The sequence below is a fragment of the Physella acuta genome, unplaced genomic scaffold, assembly GCF_028476545.2.
Source record: "Physella acuta isolate Inbredline_101_S28 unplaced genomic scaffold, ASM2847654v3 ptg001368l, whole genome shotgun sequence".
NCBI lineage: Eukaryota > Metazoa > Mollusca > Gastropoda > Physidae > Physella > Physella acuta.
In genome coordinates, this window is record NW_026732883.1 from 98826 (window position 1) to 120000 (window position 21175).

Sequence of the window (21175 nt, forward strand, 5' to 3'; positions counted from 1 at the left end):
ACAGCAGTCAGCATCACAGATGTGTGGATCATTGCATTGGTCACCCTGAAAGATAATAAACAACAGGTTATTGCAAAGGAAATCAATGTTGTAAGACAATGTTTAGAAAACTATTTATACAAAAAATACTAAAACTATTGTATAAATATATTGCATTAAATTATGTTTTACATAAAACAACACATAGGTTCAAATTGAATTAAAAGAAATAGTTTTATCTATTGATTCGAGTTCATACATTTTAATTAAGTAAAACGTAAGATATTTACCATGGAGTCTTGGCAAACAGAAGGGGAGGGAACCGGTTGTATTTTGTCCTCCCTTGACACGATTACCGCCCATACATCCTTGCCGTTCTGACAGAAGGCGATTGGCTTTGTAAGAGCTAAAAAAATAAGATAAACAACATGCTGTAATCAAGTCTAGTTATACACAAAGGTAGACACTTAGACAGGTAAAAACATGCTGTAATCAAGTCTAGTTATACACAAAGGTAGACACTTAGACAGGCAAAACATGATGTAATCAAGTCTCGGTAGACACGAAGGTAGACACTAACATAGACACTTTTGTAAAACCCTAGCATAGACAGACACTAAGCTGAACACTAACACATACATCTAACTAAATAAACGCTGACAGAAAAACTAAAAGACAAAAGAAGCGCACACGCAGACACTACATAAACAAAGACTAAAGTAAATGCTGATGTATATAGACTTTCATTGAAACCTAAACACATATTTAAAACACGGCTAATAAACGCAACTCGTATGTTTGACGAAAAATTTATCTGCATATTAAGTTGTTTTTTTAAATTCATAATTCCCACTTTAAAGATGTAATATTTCAAAGTCTATGTTGATTTATTGCGACACTATTTATATACCAACAAATACAACATAGTTGTCACAATGTTGGGGATCAAGAGATGTGTGTTTCAGACAAAAAGGTATAAAATCCCAAGCGTTGAATACTTACACAGCCATTGTTCTGTGTTCCCCTCAACACCCAGTAGCTTGATGTCAATGAATTGTTCCAGGTTAAACCTCTGGTCTATACAAGACACACCATTGGTTAATTCAACGATTCCACCTAAGATAAGACAAAGTAATGAAAGACAGTTCTATTATAATTTACTTATATTGTTTTTTTTAAAGAACGATTTATAATAACAATAAGAAAATATTTCTCAATAAGCTGTTGAGCTTCATTTAGGTATTGCACTATACCAGTGTTCAGTAAAGCTACAATAATGGAATTATTAAAATCGGTAATTCTACAATAATGGAATTGTTAAAACCGGTAATGCTACAATAATGGAATTATTAAAAACTAATTGCTAGTGCTACAATAATGGAATTATTAAAAACCGGTAATTATCCAATAATGGAATTATTAAAACCGGTAATGCTACAATAATGGAATTATTAAAAACAAACTGCTAGTGCTACAATAATGGAATTATTAAAACCGGTAATTATACAATTATGGAATTGTTAAAACCGGTAATGCTACAATAATGTAATTATTAAAATGTAGTGTTTGGTAACTGGTAATAAACTATGAGCTAATACAAGTTGGAAATGTCAGTACTAATCATATCTCTAATCGTTGCACATCTCTAATAATTTCTAGCCGTGAAACTAAATTAAAACAGACATTCTATATTACTACTAAACAGAAGGATTTTCTATTTAGACGAGTCCACTTAAAAAAAAACACTGGTATCTGGGATGCTCCAGATTTTTTAGTGTGTATTATAAAATAAACTCACCTGACAAGTACTCACGATATCGAGGACGGTTGACAGAGATGCTGATGACGTGACTGTCTGAGATTGGAACCCTGACGGCACTCCTCAAGTCTGGTCTGATGTGTGAGTTGTACATTCTCGTTGCTATACGGAGACTATCTGATGGGGAGTTTCTAGCTAGAGCTGATGTGGTTTATCCAAGAGTCTTTGCATTAAATGTTTTCCGATTCAAAGTTACGTGTTTATATACCCGTTTCTAGCCTTTTTCGGGGGTGGGGGAGAGGGGTGGGGGTTAGAGGGGCGAAGGAGGACTGGACAATCGCACGTGTATTGTTGTAGACAGCACGCCACTGGTCATATAAAAGAATTCGACATCAACGACGTCACAGCCACCATCTTGCCGTTCGTCGCTGACCACCGCACATCTAACAAAAACATTTCGGCGACGTCACGATCATCAACATGGTATTCGTTACAGGCCAAAGCACATCAAACTAATTTTTTGTTGACGTCACAGTCGTCAACATGTCATTCGTCACTGACCACCACACATCAAATCTATTGATTGGCGGCATAGCCAACTCCTGAAGTTTGATCGCCTAATCATTCAACCATGTCGATCGCTCCTCGCAATGACTTCATCGATACGCTTGGCTGGACATAGACAGAAACAGTGACCACCACATTGCTTGCCCTTTTGATCACAGATGCTACACTAGTTTTGTTGTTGTTTATTCCCAGATTCCTCACTCGAAGGCCAAGTTGATATGTACAATTATGTCGAATTTTGTGTTTGATCATCACAAAACGAATCAACCGCCGTCCCATATTTATAAAAGTTACTGTAAAGTTATAGTAAACTTTTTTAAGTTAACGTAAAGTTTGATTATTCAAGTCTTTCAACTTTGTTTTAAATTGCTTTTTTTTAAAAAAAAAAGGAATAAAAAAAGAAACAAGCAAAGATAATCTAGTGGTTTGTTAAACAAAAGTTATGAGAAATTTCTTTTCCGGGGAAGGGGGGGGGGGGGGGGGGGCTGGCGGACTAAAATTTCCTGGGGCGGGGGTGCGGACACTGATAGGATAAAACCCCCACCCCCCGCCCAAAGCGACCTCATGGACGCTGTGCACCCCCTCCCCCCATGAGTGTTATTTTTTCAGGGATTGGTGGGGTAAATGGTGAGTTTGTCGTGCTATAAAGTTAGTAGTTGAAAAAATAATAAACAAAACATTAGTTTCGTATCTATTTCCTGATTCGGAAACAGAACTAAGACGTTTTGAATATCTGTGAACTTTACAATTTGATCAAGCCATTTCCAATTAGTTTCATTTTCAATACCGAGAGGAAGCAGTTTTATTTTCCAGTTTATAGAAATTGTATTTTAAACTAAAAAAAAAAACAACTAATATCAGGATAGATGGTCTTCTCGTAAACATTGATGTCTAAATTCGAGGTCAAATTGTTATGTTGTGATACGTTACATAAAAAGTCTAATTTAAAATATTGACGTGTGGTGTGGACTGACCGATAACCTTCGTTAACTATGTTAAAATTGTTTTGCTAATATCGACAAACTTAATTGACAATATAATATCAACAGATTCTTTTCACTATAGTACACTACGATTCCATAATTTACATAATGTCTTAAACAAGGACTTGCATTAAGAATTCCATTATGACTTCTATTTTGACATGAATTCTTAAAGTATATTTTAGAAGAAAACATATTGGTATCAATATATCGTCTTTTGATGTTTCGCAGTTAGGTTTATGGTCAAGACACGGTTGGGGTTAGGTTTATTATCAGGTTTAAGGTTTCGTCTATAGTTATGGTAGAGATTAGCTGTACACACTAAGTTCACATTTACATCAGACCACCGCTGCCGTAGAAAAGCACATAGTCTAATGTACGAAGCATTTTTTTTTTACAGCAAAAGTGTAGTCTTGATGTAATAGTTGTTGAGTTTCTTTAAAATCCGATTTTACTTTTTTAAAGAAAATTCGATTTTTAGTTCTCATGAATCAAGCTTTTTGAAATATGTGTTTCGTACTGTTTAGTTTAGTCATACTCACATCAAATACAACATACGTCATGCATTCCTTTCCAATTATTTCATACTCATATCAAACTATTAAAAAAATGTGAAGACATTTCTTTGGTGTTTTAATTTTTCCAGCTTTTTTTTGTGTGTAAAATACATTTATGTATGGCGATAAAATACAACAATATGAATTTGGAGACTCAATTCTTAAAATGTTGATTGAATAAGATAAATAATATACCTTTTTATTATACAAAATTATACAAGAAACCAACATTATAAAGATCGCCAATATCAGCATAGAAAGCAGCAATGTTGTTATAATTTTCCTTATAGGATATTTACAGTCAATTTTTTTTGACGGAGTCAGGTACGTATTAGAGCTGGGTGGACTCAAGAACGTCGTACAGGGTGCGCGGACCTTTGACCACAGGTGCTTTGACCATAGGGGGTTTGACCACAGCGGAGCTTTGACCATAGGGGGTTTGACCATAGGGGGTTTGACCACAGCGGGGCTTTGACCATAACGGAGCTTTGGCCATAGGGGTTTTGATCATAGGGGGTTTGACCACGAGCCCGAGATTTTCTGGTTAGCAGTCGTGCCCACTACAGTCCGACAACGCCGTCCTATAAGTTAGAAGCTGGATAGGTTTGTTTGTAAGGATGCCTCTTGGTTATAATTAGCTTCAATATCACAGGCAAGTTATCACAGCTACTAGTATAGCATTAATCATTCAACATAACAAGAGAACGTGTTCAATCGATCAGAAATCTTTAAATAAAACTCGCTAAAAATTAAAGTAAACACCTACACCTAGGCCCTGTGTGTTATTATTTTGAACAATTTTACTGATGTGTTGATCTAGTCGCTGGCACTTATTCCTGTTATCTCCCATTTCATTTAATAAAGTAGGTGTAATCTTTTAATTACGTTTTAATGACTCATTTTATTATTAATTAGATGGAAAAATTTGACTCATGTGTTTATCTGGAATCATATCAAAAAAAATTCATGCATTTAAAAAAAGCTGGTCAAATTGAATCATAAGATTTGACATGAAACTTCGAATAGACAGAAATACATACGGTACATTTTAAAATACGTCTATGAAAAGAAACTACTAATATTTATTCTAGACTTCAGAGAATCCACGATCTTCGCTGGTCCCAATTAGTTCGTTTGTTTTTCCTGTACTGGGATCAATGGCGTCACATTTGTTGGTCATCGTGATCTCACTTCTAGCCTGGTCAGTCCTGTGTCCAACATCGTGACGTATCTCATCCCTCAACTTTTCACTACTGACTGTCTCCGACCAGATATGCTCTACAAAAATACATCACACACATTAAACAGTAACCATTATTTTAACTTTAAAAAAAAACTCAGATCACGCAATGTGGTTTTATGATACGAAATAGACAAATGTGGTTTGGGGAGGGAGTTATGTCTAACATCAGTATGATTAAGATTCTAACAGCCAAATATATAGATTTTAAATGTTACGTGGGACTAGATACCACAAGGGGGAGTCGGGAGGTTCGGACCTCGCTGAGTGACACCATTAGGGTGACACCAAAACTAAAAATGGAGAAAATGCTTTCTCTAGAAACAATGTGTTACACGTAACTATTAAATGAATCATTAACAGAGTAGCGCCATCTGTGATACTGATAGCACCAAAGTTCAAATAGATTTAGTACATAATGTATGCTGTTATTGGGGGTGTTACCGAACCTGATGTCACCCCACCTAGTGACGCCTAATCTACACATGACAGTCCTTATCTCTAGCATGTACTTAGGACTCTATTTAGACATCTATTGGGGTTAAAGTCCTTATCTCTAGCGTGTACTTTAGAGTCTATCGGACACTAAGATCTATTGGGACTACAGTCATTATCTCTAGCATGTACTTTAGAGTCTATCGGACACTAAGATCTATTGGGACTACAGTCCTTATCTCTAGCATGTACTTTAGAGTCTATCGGACACTAAGATGTATTGGGGCTACAGTCCTTATCTCTAGCATGTACTTTAGAGTCTATCGGACACTAAGATGTATTGGGGCTACAGTCCTTATCTCTAGCATGTACTTTAGAGTCTATCGGACACTAAGATCTATTGGGACTACAGTCCTTATCTCTAGCATGTACTTTAGAGTCTATCGGACACTAAGATCTATTGGGACTACAGTCCTTATCTCTAGCATGTACTTTAGAGTCTATCGGACACTAAGATGTATTGGGGCTACAGTCCTTATCTCTAGCATGTACTTTAGAGTCTATCGGACACTAAGATGTATTGGGGCTACAGTCCTTATCTCTAGCGTGTACTTTAGAGTCTATCGGACACTAAGATGTATTGGGGCTACAGTCCTTATCTCTAGATTTCTACGGCGTTCAATCCTTTATCCTAGAACTCTATTGGAGATACCTATTTGCACCTAACCTTTGTCGGGCTACCACAATTAGCCCTTGAACTTTAAGGAATGGGGAGTGTCATGCTATTACCATAAGCCCCAAAATAGGGCGCTGCCATCTTTTGTCTTAGAACTTTCGGGAAGAGGGAGGGGTGAGCTATTACCATTAGCCCTAAAAATGGCACTACCATCCTTTGCCTTAGAACTTTAGGGAAGAGGGAGGGGTGAGCTATTACCTTAAGCCCTGAAAATGGCGCTGCCACCCTTTGCTCTAGAACTACAGCGGAGCTACCACCATTAGAGCAAGGACGCTAGAACTTTCGTCTAAGGCATACATAAAGCGGCAAAGATGCTCTAGCAGGCACACAGTTCCAGAACTTTTCTCACCTCCATTTTTGGTCGAGGTTTTAATTCTTCGACAATAGACCGCGATACCAATGGTGAAGACTATGATGACAGCTACAGCAATTCCGATACCGATTCCAATACTCGAAGTCGACGTGATATCGACTGTAAAAATAGATATCGATTATCTTAATCTAAGCAATTTTCTGGCTTTTACGTATTCAAACTACAAACAACGGAACAAATCTTACAAGTACTGTGGCGAATCAATGAAACGATATTCAAGTATGTGACAAAACAATGTAACAGTGTCCACACATTTTGAAAAAAAAAACAATTTGACAATGTCTCAGTATTGTGACAAAACAATTTGACAATATCCCAATATTATGACAAAACAATGCTAAAATGTCCCAGGATGTGACAAGTCAACACAGCCGTCTACCTGTTTGTTTATCCTCTCCACGGTATCCGTCTCTTTCCAAATGGGATCCGTTCCCGCGATCACAACCCCCATCACAACACGATCCAGATGGGTTGCTGCTGGTCTGGACGTGGGTAACGTTGTCAAAACCAACCGGTACATCTACAAAATGTTTATTATTCAAACCTACATGAAAAACCTGTTGACAAAACCCCGTTGTGGTCGAACCACCTATGCTCAACCCCATATGGTATAATCACCTATGATCAAAGCCCTATGATCAAACCCCAATGGTCAAACCCCTATGGTCAAACACCCTGTGGTCAAACCCCCCTCAGTCAAACCCCTTAAGGTCAGATCCCCTATGGTCAAACCCCTAATGTCAGACCCCCTATTGTCAAACACTCTATGGTCAAATCCCAAACCCCTATGGCCAAACCCCCTTCGGTCAAACCCCTTAAGGTCAGACCCCCGATGCTCAAAGCACCCAGGACCCTGTGATAATTTGCATCTCTGCCTGTATGTTTGTGTCAACGTTTGCATTAATATAACTCTAAATTGTGGTTTGCTTGATAAACACTTGACACACACACGCACACACGCACGCACGCAAGCACGCACACACACTTCATCAAAGTACATCTACTACCTGAACACACATTCTAAATATAGAACCCATACATACATATAGAACCCATACCTACATATAGAACCCATACATACACATAGAACCCATACATACATATAGAACCCATACATACATATAGAATCCATACATACATATAGAATCCATACATACATATAGAATCCATACATACATATAGAACCCATACATACATATAGACCCCATACATACATATAGACCCCATACATACCTAGAGTACAATAGCCTGTAATGTGATGACACGGGTCTTTACAGTTGACGTCACAGGACAAGGAACAGTTGGAGCCATACCAGCCTGGCTCACAGACTGGAGGGGAAATAATCATCAGTTAAATAGTTAGAAATACACGAGTAAATAACTAAATTATAGAACTTGATGGTGCTGGCTCACAGACTGGAGGGGAAATAAATATCAGTCAAATAATTAGAAATACACGAGTAAATAACAAAATTATAGAACTTGATGGTGCTGGCTCACAGACTGGAGGGGAAATAAGTATCAGTCAAATACAAGAATATTAGATACACACGAATACATAACTAGATTATATTATCAAAAAAACTTGATGGTGCTGTTTTCAGACAGGCAGTTATACGTGACCTTGTGAACAGTTGGGTGACGTGTAGCCCACACAGCCGTGTGTACACACACCAGAGGTCTTCTCACACTGACCACCCTCACACGATTCACTGCAGGTCTGCAGGCAGCCGATGCCCCATCTGCCATCAGGGCATTCTGAAATAACAAGCAGTTTAGGTATTACATTGTAAAAATATGCTGTTTGGGAATTTGCATTGTGAAAATGTGAAGTATAGAAAACATGATTTTCACAATTAGCATTTGTAGGTTATACAAATTAAAACAAACAAACAAGCAGTATAAGACCTAACGATCCATTGGGCAGATGAAGAGGAGTTCATATGTTTCTTGACCTCGGCATATAAAGGAATAATGTGGTAGGGTACAAGGATTTAATTTACAAGTTCACTAAATCCCAGAGAACAGTCTCAATCAACTCGAACTGATAAATTGGACGAAATAATAGGGAAAAAAAAGTTTAAATTTCCTTTACGTCTGTTCTTGTCCCCAAATATTGTTTAGCTTCATTGAATTTAATAGACAGGGGCCGTGATTTTGTGGGTAATGTAATCAGAGGCAAACAAGGAACAAGAATACCCTTATTCCCGTTTTATTGGTGTGGATCTAGTCGATAGAATATGAATTGAGATAAAACAAATACCAAACGCCTTACCGTAACGGCAGCCTTGACCCCAGTATCCAGCAGGACAAACAGACGGACACAGACCAGTGGCGACATGACACGGCTCACTCTTGTTCTGGCACATGCACGTGCTGGAGCAGTCAAGGCCGTATCGACCAGCTGGACAAATGGAGTCTGGACAAAGGTGGACAACACGTTCAGATACAAATGGAGTCTGGACAAAGGTGGACAACACGTGCAGATACAAATGGAGTCTGGACAAAGGTGGACAACACGTTCAGATACAAATGGAGTCTGGACAAAGGTGGACAACACGTTCAGATACAAATGGAGTCTGGACAAAGGTGGACAACACGTTCAGATACAAATGGAGTCTGGACAAAGGTGGACAACACGTTCAGATACAAATGGAGTCTGGACAAAGGTGGACAACACGTTCAGATACAAATGGAGTCTGGACAAAGGTGGACAACACGTTCAGATACAAATGGAGTCTGGACAAAGGTGGACAACACGTTCAGATACAAATGGAGTCTGGACAAAGGTGGACAACACGTTCAGATACAAATGGAGTCTGGACAAAGGTGGACAACACGTTCAGATACAAATGGAGTCTGGACAAAGGTGGACAACACGTTCAGATACAAATGGAGTCTGGACAAAGGTGGACAACACGTTCAGATACAAATGGAGTCTGGACAAAGGTGGACAACACGTTCAGATACAAATGGAGTCAGGACAAAGGTGGACAACACGTTCAGATACAAATGGAGTCTGGACAAAGGTGGACAACACGTTCAGATACAAATGGAGTCTGGACAAAGGTGGACAACACGTTCAGATACAAATGGAGTCTGGACAAAGGTAGACAACACGTTCAGATACAAATGGAGTCTGGACAAAGGTGGACAACACGTTCAGATACAAATGGAGTCTGGACAAAGGTGGACAACACGTTCAGATACAAATGGAGTCTGGACAAAAGTGGACAACACGTTCAGATACAAATGGAGTCTGGACAAAGGTGGACAACACGTTCAGATACAAATGGAGTCTGGACAAAAGTGGACAACACGTTCAGATTTAAATGGAGTCTGGACAAAGGTGGACAACACGTTCAGATACAAATGGAGTCTGGACAAAGGTGGACAACACGTTCAGATACAAATGGAGTCTGGACAAAGGTGGACAACACGTGCAGATACAAGTCTACTGTGGTTTTATGAGGGATTTTTATTTTGCGAAATCTTAACAAAACAAAAAAAAACAGAAACCAGTTTTCCTTTGAGAGTTTTTCAATATGATTTTGTTTAAATTTAAGATTATATCTAAACAGCTGGTATGTTAAAATACGTACCCCCATACATCTCTACTTCACACAACATCAACATCTTTATAAAAACAGTGACGTACCCCCAAACAACTCCACTTCACACAACGACAAGATTTTTCTCGTCGTGCCGGGGTTGATGTAGTTGGCCGCTATGTTGACACGAGTGACGGGATTACCGCCCCTGTTTGGGACTATCGTGTACTGTCTCAGAGGGTCCCTGGCAACATCGGTGTAGGTGTAGACCAGAGTCTGGCCGTTGTAGCTCTTTAGGACAAAACCTTTCAGTCGCTCAGGACAACACATGTCTGTTGGATACGTTGATACCTATTAGCACATTTATCACTTACAGCTGTATTTGCCTTTATAAAGAGATGTATTTCAGCTCTTAAATAATTGACCTAGTATCCCTATAATCTCTAGTGACCTAGTATAGCAAAAAACTAAAGTGACATGGTTTCCCAAATGACCAATGGTATACCAGTTCCCCTATTAACCACATATGACCTAGTTTCACAATGACCTAGTTCCACTCACCGTCGTATCTGTTGTACACCTCGTACCTGGTCAGCAGGTAGGGCCGTGAGAGGGTCAGGGTCAAGGCCGGGCTGCTGTCAGATTCCCTGGTGTGTACGCACGAACGTCCCATGTAGTTAGTGTTCGTGTTACCGTCCACCGCGTGTGAGGCGAGTGTTAAGTCGTCGTACGTGCTGGTGAGTTGAGCTGTCTGTTTCAAGGCCACGTTTCTACCTGCTCGACAGGGGGAAGGGAGCTAACACGAGTTTATATCCAGCTACAGTAGGTAAGGGGACGGAAAAGTGTGCTGTTAACTCGAAACTCTCAAGCTGGAGGCCGTAGGCCGTCGCAGAGTCCACTCAGCTCTGAATGGTACCTAACAGGTCATGGTAAGTAAAGAAATAGTACCATCCTTTCATATGCCAAGGATACAGAAACATGTGAACTCTACTTCGTCTGCCCCATAGACCGCCAGGTTCGAAATTGTAAAATTTACATTACGTAAGACAATCGCTCAGTTCAGTGATTTACTTATAAGGTGGCAGATACAATTCTATAAAAAAAAAATAAATGATAGGTTTATCTGCTAAAAGCGTTTGCTAGTTTTTTTTTGCGTGGGCATTTAATTCAATCTGATATGAAGGGTTCTCAAAAAAAATCACCACCACTGACATGAAGGGTTCTCAAATAAACTCACCACCACTGATGTGAAGGGTTCTCAAAAAAAATCACCACCACTGACATGAAGGGTTCTCAAATAAACTCACCACCACTGATATGAAGGGTTCTCAAATAAACTCACCACCACTGATATGAAGGGTTCTCAAATAAACTCACCACCACTGATATGAAGGGTTCTCAAATAAACTCACCACCACTGATATGAAGGGTTCTCAAATAAACTCACCACCACTGATATAAAGGGTTCTCAAATAAACTCACCACCACTGACATGAAGGGTTCTCAAATAAACTCACCACCGCTGACATGAAGGGTTCTCAAATAAACTCACCACCACTGATATGAAGGGTTCTCAAATAAACTCACCACCACTGACATGAAGGGTTCTCAAATAAACTCACCACCACTGACATGAAGGGTTCTCAAATAAACTCACCACCACTGACATGAAGGGTTCTCAAATAAACTCACCACCACTGACATGAAGGGTTCTCAAATAAACTCACCACCACTGACATGAAGGGTTCTCAAATAAACTCACCACCACTGACACGAATGGTTCTCAAATAAACTCACCACCACTGGCATGAAGGGTTCTCAAATAAACTCACCACCACTGACATGAAGGGTTCTCAAATAAACTCACCACCACTGACATGAAGGGTTCTCAAATAAACTCACCACCACTGACATGAAGGGTTCTCAAATAAACTCACCACCACTGACATGAAGGGTTCTCAAATAAACTCACCACCACTGACATGAAGGGTTCTCAAATAAACTCACCACCACTGACATGAAGGGTTCTCAAATAAACTCACCACCACTGACATGAAGGGTTCTCAAATAAACTCACCACCACTGGCATGAAGGGTTCTCAAATAAACTCACCACCACTGACATGAAGGGTTCTCAAATAAACTCACCACCACTGACACGAATGGTTCTCAAATAAACTCACCACCACTGACACGAATGGTTCTCAAATAAACTCACCACCACTGGCATGAAGGGTTCTCAAATAAACTCACCACCACTGACACGAATGGTTCTCAAATAAACTCACCACCACTGATGTAAAGGGTTCTCAACAGTTTCGGCTGGGCCCAGGTGACCTTGACCTCCGCTGCTGGCACCTGAGTATCACAGACGAGATCGATCGTTCGATTATCGATGAGATAAACCTTCAGCTGTGTACAGTTTAAGCTGGCAGGGCCTGCACCTGTCTGCAGGGTAAACACATCCGGCTGGTCTAATTAGACAAAGGAACTCATTAGCCATGGCGGTAATTAAATTAGCCAGGTTAATTTTGAAAAGGTTAAAATAAGATATTGTTGTCATACAGGTACAAACTCACCAATCTCTTGGAACTGTAATCTTAGCCATTGTATCAGGTATAGCCTCCACCACATGACCCTGACGGATGTGACCTTGACCGATGTGACCCCTGACATTGGGGGTGCGATGCTTCCCAGGCTGACAAGATCCTCTGCGGATGTTATAATTTTCCCACGTATATTTTTTTTATTTTATGTGGTTCAACCCTCTTGTAACACCATCACCATTAGTACCACCCTCTCGTGATACCATCATCACTAGCAGAGGCGTATCGAGCTGGGGGGCGGGGGGGGGGGGTTACATATGACCCCGGGCGCCGACCTTAGGAGGCGCCAAAATGGAAAAATAAATTGAAAGTTTGAGGGGGGGGGGTGCAAATCGAAAGTTTGAGGGGGATGCAAATCGAAAGCTTGAGGGAGGTGGGTGCAATTCGAAAGTTTGTCCCCGGGAAGGGTCGCTACGCCTCTGGTCACTAGTACCACCCTCTCCTAACACCTACTAACACCTGTAGTACCACCGCCTCCTAACACCCACTACCACCAGTAGTACCACCCCCTCCTAACACCCCGTACCACATTAAAACCCTGCCCACCAAGACTGAGAACATGTCCTGCAATTATCCAGATTTTAGTTCTCATGGTTCGCAAGACAAACTGCAGGTACTATTGGTATATCATTCAGCATATTCTAACGGTCATTAATCTACGACTTCAGAGACACACACTGTCTGAGAAAGTGAATATACTCTATACAGTTTTAATTATCTGAGCTAAAATTTCTATTAGTACGGCTAATATCATATGGTCAATAGAGTTAATTAAGAAATTAGATGTTTAATTGAAGTTGAAAATTTTGTTGAAAAAAAAAACTTACGGTACTGACATAAGGGACCAAACCATCCCCTGGCACAGTCGACGTTGTTGGCACACAGTCCAGCTGTGGTACAATGACCGTCGGTACAGTGACATTTGTACTCACACTTAGGTCCGAACCAGCCAATGTCACAAGCTGAAGAGGTAAGGGTAAAGTCTGTGAGTAGGTGATACAGCTATATAAAGTCAACTAGTGTTTAAATAGCTGATGCAGCTATGTAGTCAAGTAGTATGTGAAAAAAAAAACAGAAACTAAACATTCACTATGAGACTATTTAGGCAACTATTTATTTTTTAGCGCAATTTCCATTCTGGAGAATTGCGTTTATTAACTCGTCATTTCTGGGAATGGATGGATGAATGAATGAATGTATGGATGCATGTGTGTCCGCAGCTTTAAGTCGTATCTCCTCCTCAACGAAGCAATATCGAGGACTAGTTCCAAAGCAATTTTGTTAAGCAAGTTACGAGGATGAACATAGGCCATAAAAATTCCGGGTTTCTTTCATGGATTTCCCAGAAAAGCCAAAAAACCTCGAAAAAATGACGTTTTTGGCCCATATCTCGGCAACCAGACCACTTTGCGACTTGAAAATGTACCAATTGATTCCTGTCATAATTTAGAACAATATTGCCGAAGAAAGTTTTCAAAAATATCCTTTCGTTCGGTCACAAAATTTTTTTTGAATTAATTAAAATTTGGACCGAATTAGTAGGCATTTTATTCAACCACACCACACGCGTCATCACGTTCAATAGCTGCGCCATCACGTTCAATGGCTGCGACATCACCTTCGGTAGCTAGGCGCGCAATGGTTTTTAGTCATGTTACTCTATTGTAAATAAAACATGTAAAATACTGAAATTTTTTAAAATAAAAAACGTTTTAATAACTAACCAATTGTTTTACTAACCCTGCTCTTGATTTACGCTACGACAGAGCTATTTTTAGATAACATAAGGAAATTGCGCTAAAATTGTCACTAGACTTTTTTAATTACTTGTTTTAAATTCTTCAATAGCTACATACAAAAATAATTATGGCATAAAAGCACATCGTCGGTTTATTAAATGATCACAAATAGTTATTTGTATTACAGCGAATGTTACACGGTGATGCTGGTATTGCTAGTATAACTGTTGCTAATGTTACAATGGAGTGTAGCTTACCTAAAGTAGATGTAGGTATCGTACAGCAAACTCCTATTAGATAAAACCATTTCATCTCTATTTGAACCATTTCTTAGGGTAGGAAAGGCCTTACGTCTTGTTGATTACACTGAAAAATCAAGAATTATCGATGCTAGTTACATCAAACAAATATAAAAAAAAATTCTTATAAAACTCTTTTACAAGCACTGAAAATAATAAAATAAAATAAATACGCTTTGTTTAGGAAAATAGTTTGATCGCTCATGAAATCTCTTAGGGGTCGTCCATAAATGACGTCACACTCACAGGGGAGGGGGGGGGGGGGGGTCCGTAATTATGTGAAAATGTGTGACGAAGGGGAAGGGGGGGGGGTCAGATGGTGCGACGTCACACTTTTGCATCATAAAAAAGCAACGTTAGAAAACGAATTTTAGACGTTATTTCGCGTTTTAGAAAACTGAATTAATAAATTGCAATGGGAATTGATTAAAATACTCTATGTTGACAGAGTTCAGACAAGATTTTTTTTAAAATATCGATGTTTAAAGAAAAATTCAACTGCAATTTTGTGACGTTATTTTAGGGGGGGGGGGGGGTTCTGGCTTTTTGCGACGATGTGTGACGGAGGGGAGGGGGGGGGGGGGTAAAAATCGTCCAAAAAAGCGTGACGTCATTTTAAGGGGGGGGGGGGGGTTGGCTTTTTGCGACGATGTGTGATAGAGGGGAGGGGGGAGGTAAAAATCGTCCAAAAAAGCGTGACGTCATTTATGGATGACCCCTTACACATTATAAGCCACTGCTAGTACTAAAATTAATTTCAGTAGGTTTTTTTTAAATACCTGTTTCGTTTTCTACTTTATAATAACTACGAATTTATTATAACAAAAAATAATACTTAAGGTTGATACTCAAGTTTTTAAAACAATTAAGACTTTAGAACAACAAATATTTGCTTAAAGTCTGATCAGTAACTAAACGATAATTATCTGCCCCTTTTGCAATATCCAAGGCGGCTTCCATGCGTAACAATGTTTCTTCCAGACTTTTTCTCCGGGAGGGGGCACTTTAAATTTTCGGGGGGGGGGGGGGTAGACTTTCTTCGGGGGGGGGGGGGGGTGGCGAACACTGTTAAAAGTATATATTTTCTATATAAATTTCATTTCGTTCGGGGGCGGTAGACTTTCTTCGGGCGGGGGGGGGGGGGGGGGTTCTGTTCCCCCCCTTGAAGAGATGCCCGGGGCGAAACTCTGATGCGTAAAAGAGTTAACAACATTTCTTTACGTCTATCTGGCGATAGCTAGTAATTTAACGTGTTACGCTCACTTTTCTTTTTAAATTTATAGTTAAATAATTTAATACCTATTAAGATTAGATATTTTTTTTATTCTTGCGTTATCTTAAGGTGATGAGTGTGTCTAGAAAGTTTGCACGAAACCGCTGCATTAGACAATTCGTCAAAATTGAGTTACAACATTTGCCACAAATAGGGACGGAGTGGTCTAGTGGTAGAGAGCTGGACTGCTAACCCGTAAGTCAAGAGTTTGAATCCGGTTCAAGTCAGTCGACCGTCCCTGAGTCCACCCAACCCTGATGGGTACCTAACTCTCGTTAGGGAAAGTAAAGACGGCTGGGCATAGTGCTGACCACACTATCTCTTCATATGCCGAGGTCACAGAAACTCTACTTCACTTGCCACATAGTCCGTCAGGTTCGAAAGGGAAACTTTTATTTGCCACAAACAGAACGACAGACAGACAGCGAGACGGACGTTGTGAACTAAATACAATCTTATATCTTTTCTCGATTGATTGAAGTGGTCAGTTAACTGTCAAGTAAGAAATTCAAAAGAAGGACTACTGTCTTATCACGAAGACTTGCCTGACCACACTAAGTAAAGTCAATCAACCGTGGTGTGGTTGACCTATGACACGTCATATAGGCAGGTACATCTACCGGACAAAACTAACATCATAATAAAACTAAAAATAATAATAACATAAGTTTCAAAAGTATTTCCGATAATTACTATTTAATCTAAACATTTTTTATTCACAATTAAGTTAAAATACTTTAACAATAAATATAATTAAAAAAAAATCCATGTAATTTTTAAATAACGCAACATGCACCGACTAATCTTAAAATCTATAAATTCTATAAGTAGGCCTACACTTATTTTAATAAACTAACATTAGAATGTCATGAAACAAAGACCTACCGTATATTGCCGCCTAGAAAACGAAAGTACACAGACAACCGAAAACTTTTGTAGTAAAGTTTTACCTGTATTACAAAAAGATACCCTGACTCTTTACGTCATTTATCTTGGGTAAGTCGCCGAATATGCCGGAAATCCGCAACTTCTTGAAACAACCGACTTAAATCTTTAATAATGGCACACCCTTAAACTATGACCGAGGAAATATAATAATTTAGCTCTCTCCTTTCTTGATATACGTTCTTATCTCTCGTACCTGTTCCTGGTTTTTCCACACTGCTAGAAAATATATAATTCGCTTTCCTGAAAAACACCTGAATGTGTTACATCATGAATAAAAGGTCCCGCCACGATTAATATCGTCTGGTCTTGTCCACACAGTTAGCGGGGTGAAACACAGCATGTCAAGATATGTAAAATGCAGTTTGAAATGCGTATTATGGGAAATGATTTATCACATAACAAAATAACACTAGACGTGGTCCCATTCAAAAACTGGGTCTTATGGGAAACACATCGATTTTATTCTACATTTTAATAACGTTATGGTACACGATTACATTTTTATTTACATTCATGGTAAATATTCGCAGATTATTAGATTTAATAATTTACAAGGCTATGATCAAAATGTTACGTATTGTCACAGTTACTATTTATAACGCTATTTAGTCTATCTACAATACATTTTTCTCTTCCGATTATACGTAGTTATATCAATATAAGAGGAAACATTAAAAAAAAGAAATAAAAGAAATGAAAAAATAGTTTTATTTAAAAAAAAACCAAACATTTCTTTAAAAAAAAACAGAAAAAAAACATGAACTTTGAATACAATATTGTTTTATATATTTTATATATAACATTGTATATTTTTAAATATATTTTATATATTTATATATTTTAGTTGGTGCATGAGTTTTAAGTTTTTTATTTTTTATTTTTGTAGCATTACTATTTCCTCACACTCCAATTTTCTATGATTAAAAAAACTACCCTCTTACTGATGTTATCAATTTGGGCATTGTCTGCTGTGACGTTTATCGCCTAACTTGTAACAGCATCCAAGGAAGAACCACACCTGAAAGACCCCGACTTCTTTCATCCAAGGTCAGTTTTGACCCGTACCTGACTGACGCTCGAGGGAAATATTTTTCTATCATTGATTTGAATTCAGTAGATGTGACTTAACGCAGTTTCGGTCACTATATTATACATTAGTAAGTATGTTACGTCATTTTGCGAACTGACAGGCCAGTTTGCGAACTAGTAGATAAGTATATTTAGCCGATATTAATGTGAATCATAATGATTATAGGAAATATAAATTATATATTATCGCTGTTGTTTTGTTATATTTCAGAGAATCCACACCCATACGAAGCAGTGTTGATTGCATAAATATTTCTTGCACTGCCATCGTCATATCCCCCATTTCCAGGAGCAGTTTTTTCTTGTGAGAGGCGGCCTACGAACAAAAGAAAATATAATAAAAATAATTTTTGACAGTAACAAATCCATTTTTAAAAATATAGAAGATCACACCAACGGTTTAGCGTTACCGACACAGACACAGATAGACACAATCACAGGCACAGGCAGACATTTCACGGTACTACACCCGTTAGAAACTCACCTGAGGCATACCTGAAACGGTACAAATGATCTAGGAGGTGGGTGTTTGGAGTTTTTGTCCTCTTGCAGTACACCACGATACCAATACCGACCAAAACGAGGACTACAACAGAGACAGAGACACCGACACCGATTCCGATACTGACACTGGTAGAAGACGTGGTATCGCTGGAGCGCAGAGCTGTAACAGTGTACGATCACATTATAACAGAGCTAGTCAATATCTAGGCAATGGAAACAATTCATCATCCATTCTTTACGATCATGCAGTTTTCACATTAGCAAGTGGTTCAATATTTGTCTTTTTAGATAGTTTCTCTATGGTTGTTTCCGTTTCTGTATAAAGGGCCTACTTGAGTGTGTGTCTGTCTTCAAATGTGTATATGAATAAGTATTTAATTGCTTTTGTTTCTGACTTTCTACATGTGTATCCGTATCTGTCTATACTAGCTTACATGTATGTCAGAATTGTCGAAATGGCACATACAAGTTCTATTTCCTCAATACACTCTTCATACATACACACATACACACTCACCAAATAACTAAAGAAAATATTCTGTGTATGTATGTTTAAAAATAGAAGACCATTATTACATAGAGTACAGTTGCCGGTTATGTGGTTGCACTGATCAGCACAGTTGTCGTCACAGGGCAAGGAACAATTCATTCCATACCAGCCCGGCTCGCACGCTGTGGAAAGATTGGTAACATACACATACACGAACGCTGGTTGACATACACGAACGCTGGTTGACATACACACACAACAACTGTGGTTAACATTCACACACAACGACTCTGGTTAACATACACATACACAAACTCTGGTTATCATACAAATACACATACTCTGGTTAACACACAAATACACCAACTCTCAAATATATTATTTTGAGACAGGTGTTAATATGCTATGGAACATGCCTATTTTAGTGAAAAAAAAAGCTAGAATGGATGAGGGTGGGGGTATGCTTAAAAACCCCCAATCTGAAGACTTTAGTAAGAATAAATAAATCAAGTAGTCACGTGACCTTGTGAACAGTTGGGTGACGTGTAGCCCACACAGCCGTTTGTACACACACCAGAGGTCTTCTCACACTGACCACCCTCACACGATTCACTGCAGGTCTGCAGGCAGCCGATGCCCCATCTGCCCTCAGGGCATTCTGAAATTGACCAGTTTAGGTAACAGAATACAAATGTAAGAACTAAAAAGCAGTTTAAGAAACACCGTTCTATAAGCGAAAAGAACGCAAATCTGAGATTTAACCGTTGAGGCCTGCATATCAAAATATTAACTGAAAATGAACAGCTTAGATAAGAAAAACAGCAAGTAAGAACGTATAAAACTAATCTTACTGCAGTGGATTCAGAGGCGTAGCGACCCTTCCCGGCGCACGGGGACAAACTTTCAATTTGGGGCCCCCTCCCCCCGGGACAAACTTTTAATATGGCGCCCCCCCCCCTCATATATTTTTTATATTTATAATGCAAAACTGCAGCTAAAATGAGCGTTTAATTTTTTTCCTACCCATTTTGGCGCCCCCTAGGGTCGGCGCCCAGGGACATATGTACCCCCCGCCCCCCCCCCCCCCCCCACTCGCTAAGCCTCTGAGTGGATTACCTCAATAAAATGTGTTAACTTTATTTTAAACCGAAAACAAAACTTACCGTAATGACAGCCTTGACCCCAGTATCCAGCAGGACAAACAGACGGACACAGACCAGTGGCGACATGACACGGCTCACTCTTGTTCTGGCAAATGCACGTGCTGGAGCAGTCAAGGCTGTATCGACCAGCTGGACAAATGGCGTCTGGACAAAGGTGGACAACACGTTCAGATACAAATGGAGTCTGGACAAAGGTGGACAACACGTTCAGATACAAATGGAGTCTGGACAAAGGTGGACAACACGTTCAGATACAAATGGAGTCTGGACAAAGGTGGACAACACGTTCAGATACAAATGGAGTCTGGACAAAGGTGGACAACACGTTCAGATACAAATGGAGTCTGGACAAAGGTGGACAACACGTTCAGATACAAATGGAGTCTGGACAAAGGTGGACAACACGTTCAGATACAAATGGAGTCTGGACAAAGGTGGACAACACGTTCAGATACAAATGGAGTCTAGACAAAGGTGGACAACACGTTCAGATACAAATGGAGTCTGGACAAAGGTGGACAACACGTTCAGATACAAATGGAGTCTGGACAAAGGTGGACAACACGTTCAGATACAAATGGAGTCTGGACAAAGGTGTACAACACTTTCAGATACAAATGGAGTCTGGACAAAGGTGGACATCACGTTCAGATACAAATGGAGTCTGGACAAAGGTGGACAACACGTTCAGATACAAATGGAGTCTGGACAAAGGTGTACAACACGTTCAGATACAAATGGAGTCTGGACAAAGGTGGACAACACGTTCAGATACAAATGGAGTCTGGACAAAGGTGTACAACACGTTCAGATACAAATGGAGTCTGGACAAAGGTGGACAACACGTTCAGATACAAATGGAGTCTGCACAAAGGTGGACAACAC

General features: G+C 39.3%; 2 protein-coding genes across 3 annotated transcripts in view; both read right to left on the reverse strand.

Annotated features, from left to right (window-relative positions):
- Nucleotides 1–3929: 3929 nt before the first annotated feature.
- On the reverse strand, nt 3930–17761 carry LOC131927060 (uncharacterized). The gene is made up of 13 exons (XM_059282718.1): nt 16982–17761; nt 14782–14890; nt 13613–13747; nt 12759–12890; nt 12468–12653; nt 10742–10954; nt 10288–10512; nt 8905–9048; nt 8253–8387; nt 7863–7958; nt 7009–7149; nt 6606–6728; nt 3930–5123 (listed from the first exon to the last, which is right to left on the reverse strand). The coding sequence occupies exons 2-13, from the start codon at nt 14849–14851 to the stop codon at nt 4933–4935; spliced, it is 1791 nt and encodes a 596-aa protein (XP_059138701.1). The 5' UTR covers nt 14852–14890; nt 16982–17761; the 3' UTR covers nt 3930–4932.
- Nucleotides 17762–17809: 48 nt separating this feature from the next.
- LOC131927061 (uncharacterized) overlaps nt 17810–21175 on the reverse strand; it is a 12082-nt gene continuing 8716 nt past the window's right edge. The window contains exons 8-12 of one of the 2 annotated variants that reach the window (XM_059282720.1): nt 20291–20434; nt 19651–19785; nt 19214–19309; nt 18629–18797; nt 17810–18449 (exon numbers count right to left, since the gene is read on the reverse strand). In XM_059282720.1, coding sequence (XP_059138703.1) covers nt 18404–18449; nt 18629–18797; nt 19214–19309; nt 19651–19785; nt 20291–20434 — 590 coding nt within the window. In that variant the 3' untranslated portion in view covers nt 17810–18403. Of the gene's footprint in view, nt 18450–18617; nt 18798–19213; nt 19310–19650; nt 19786–20290; nt 20435–21175 lie in introns of both variants that reach the window. The other variant, XM_059282719.1, reaches the window with a different exon arrangement.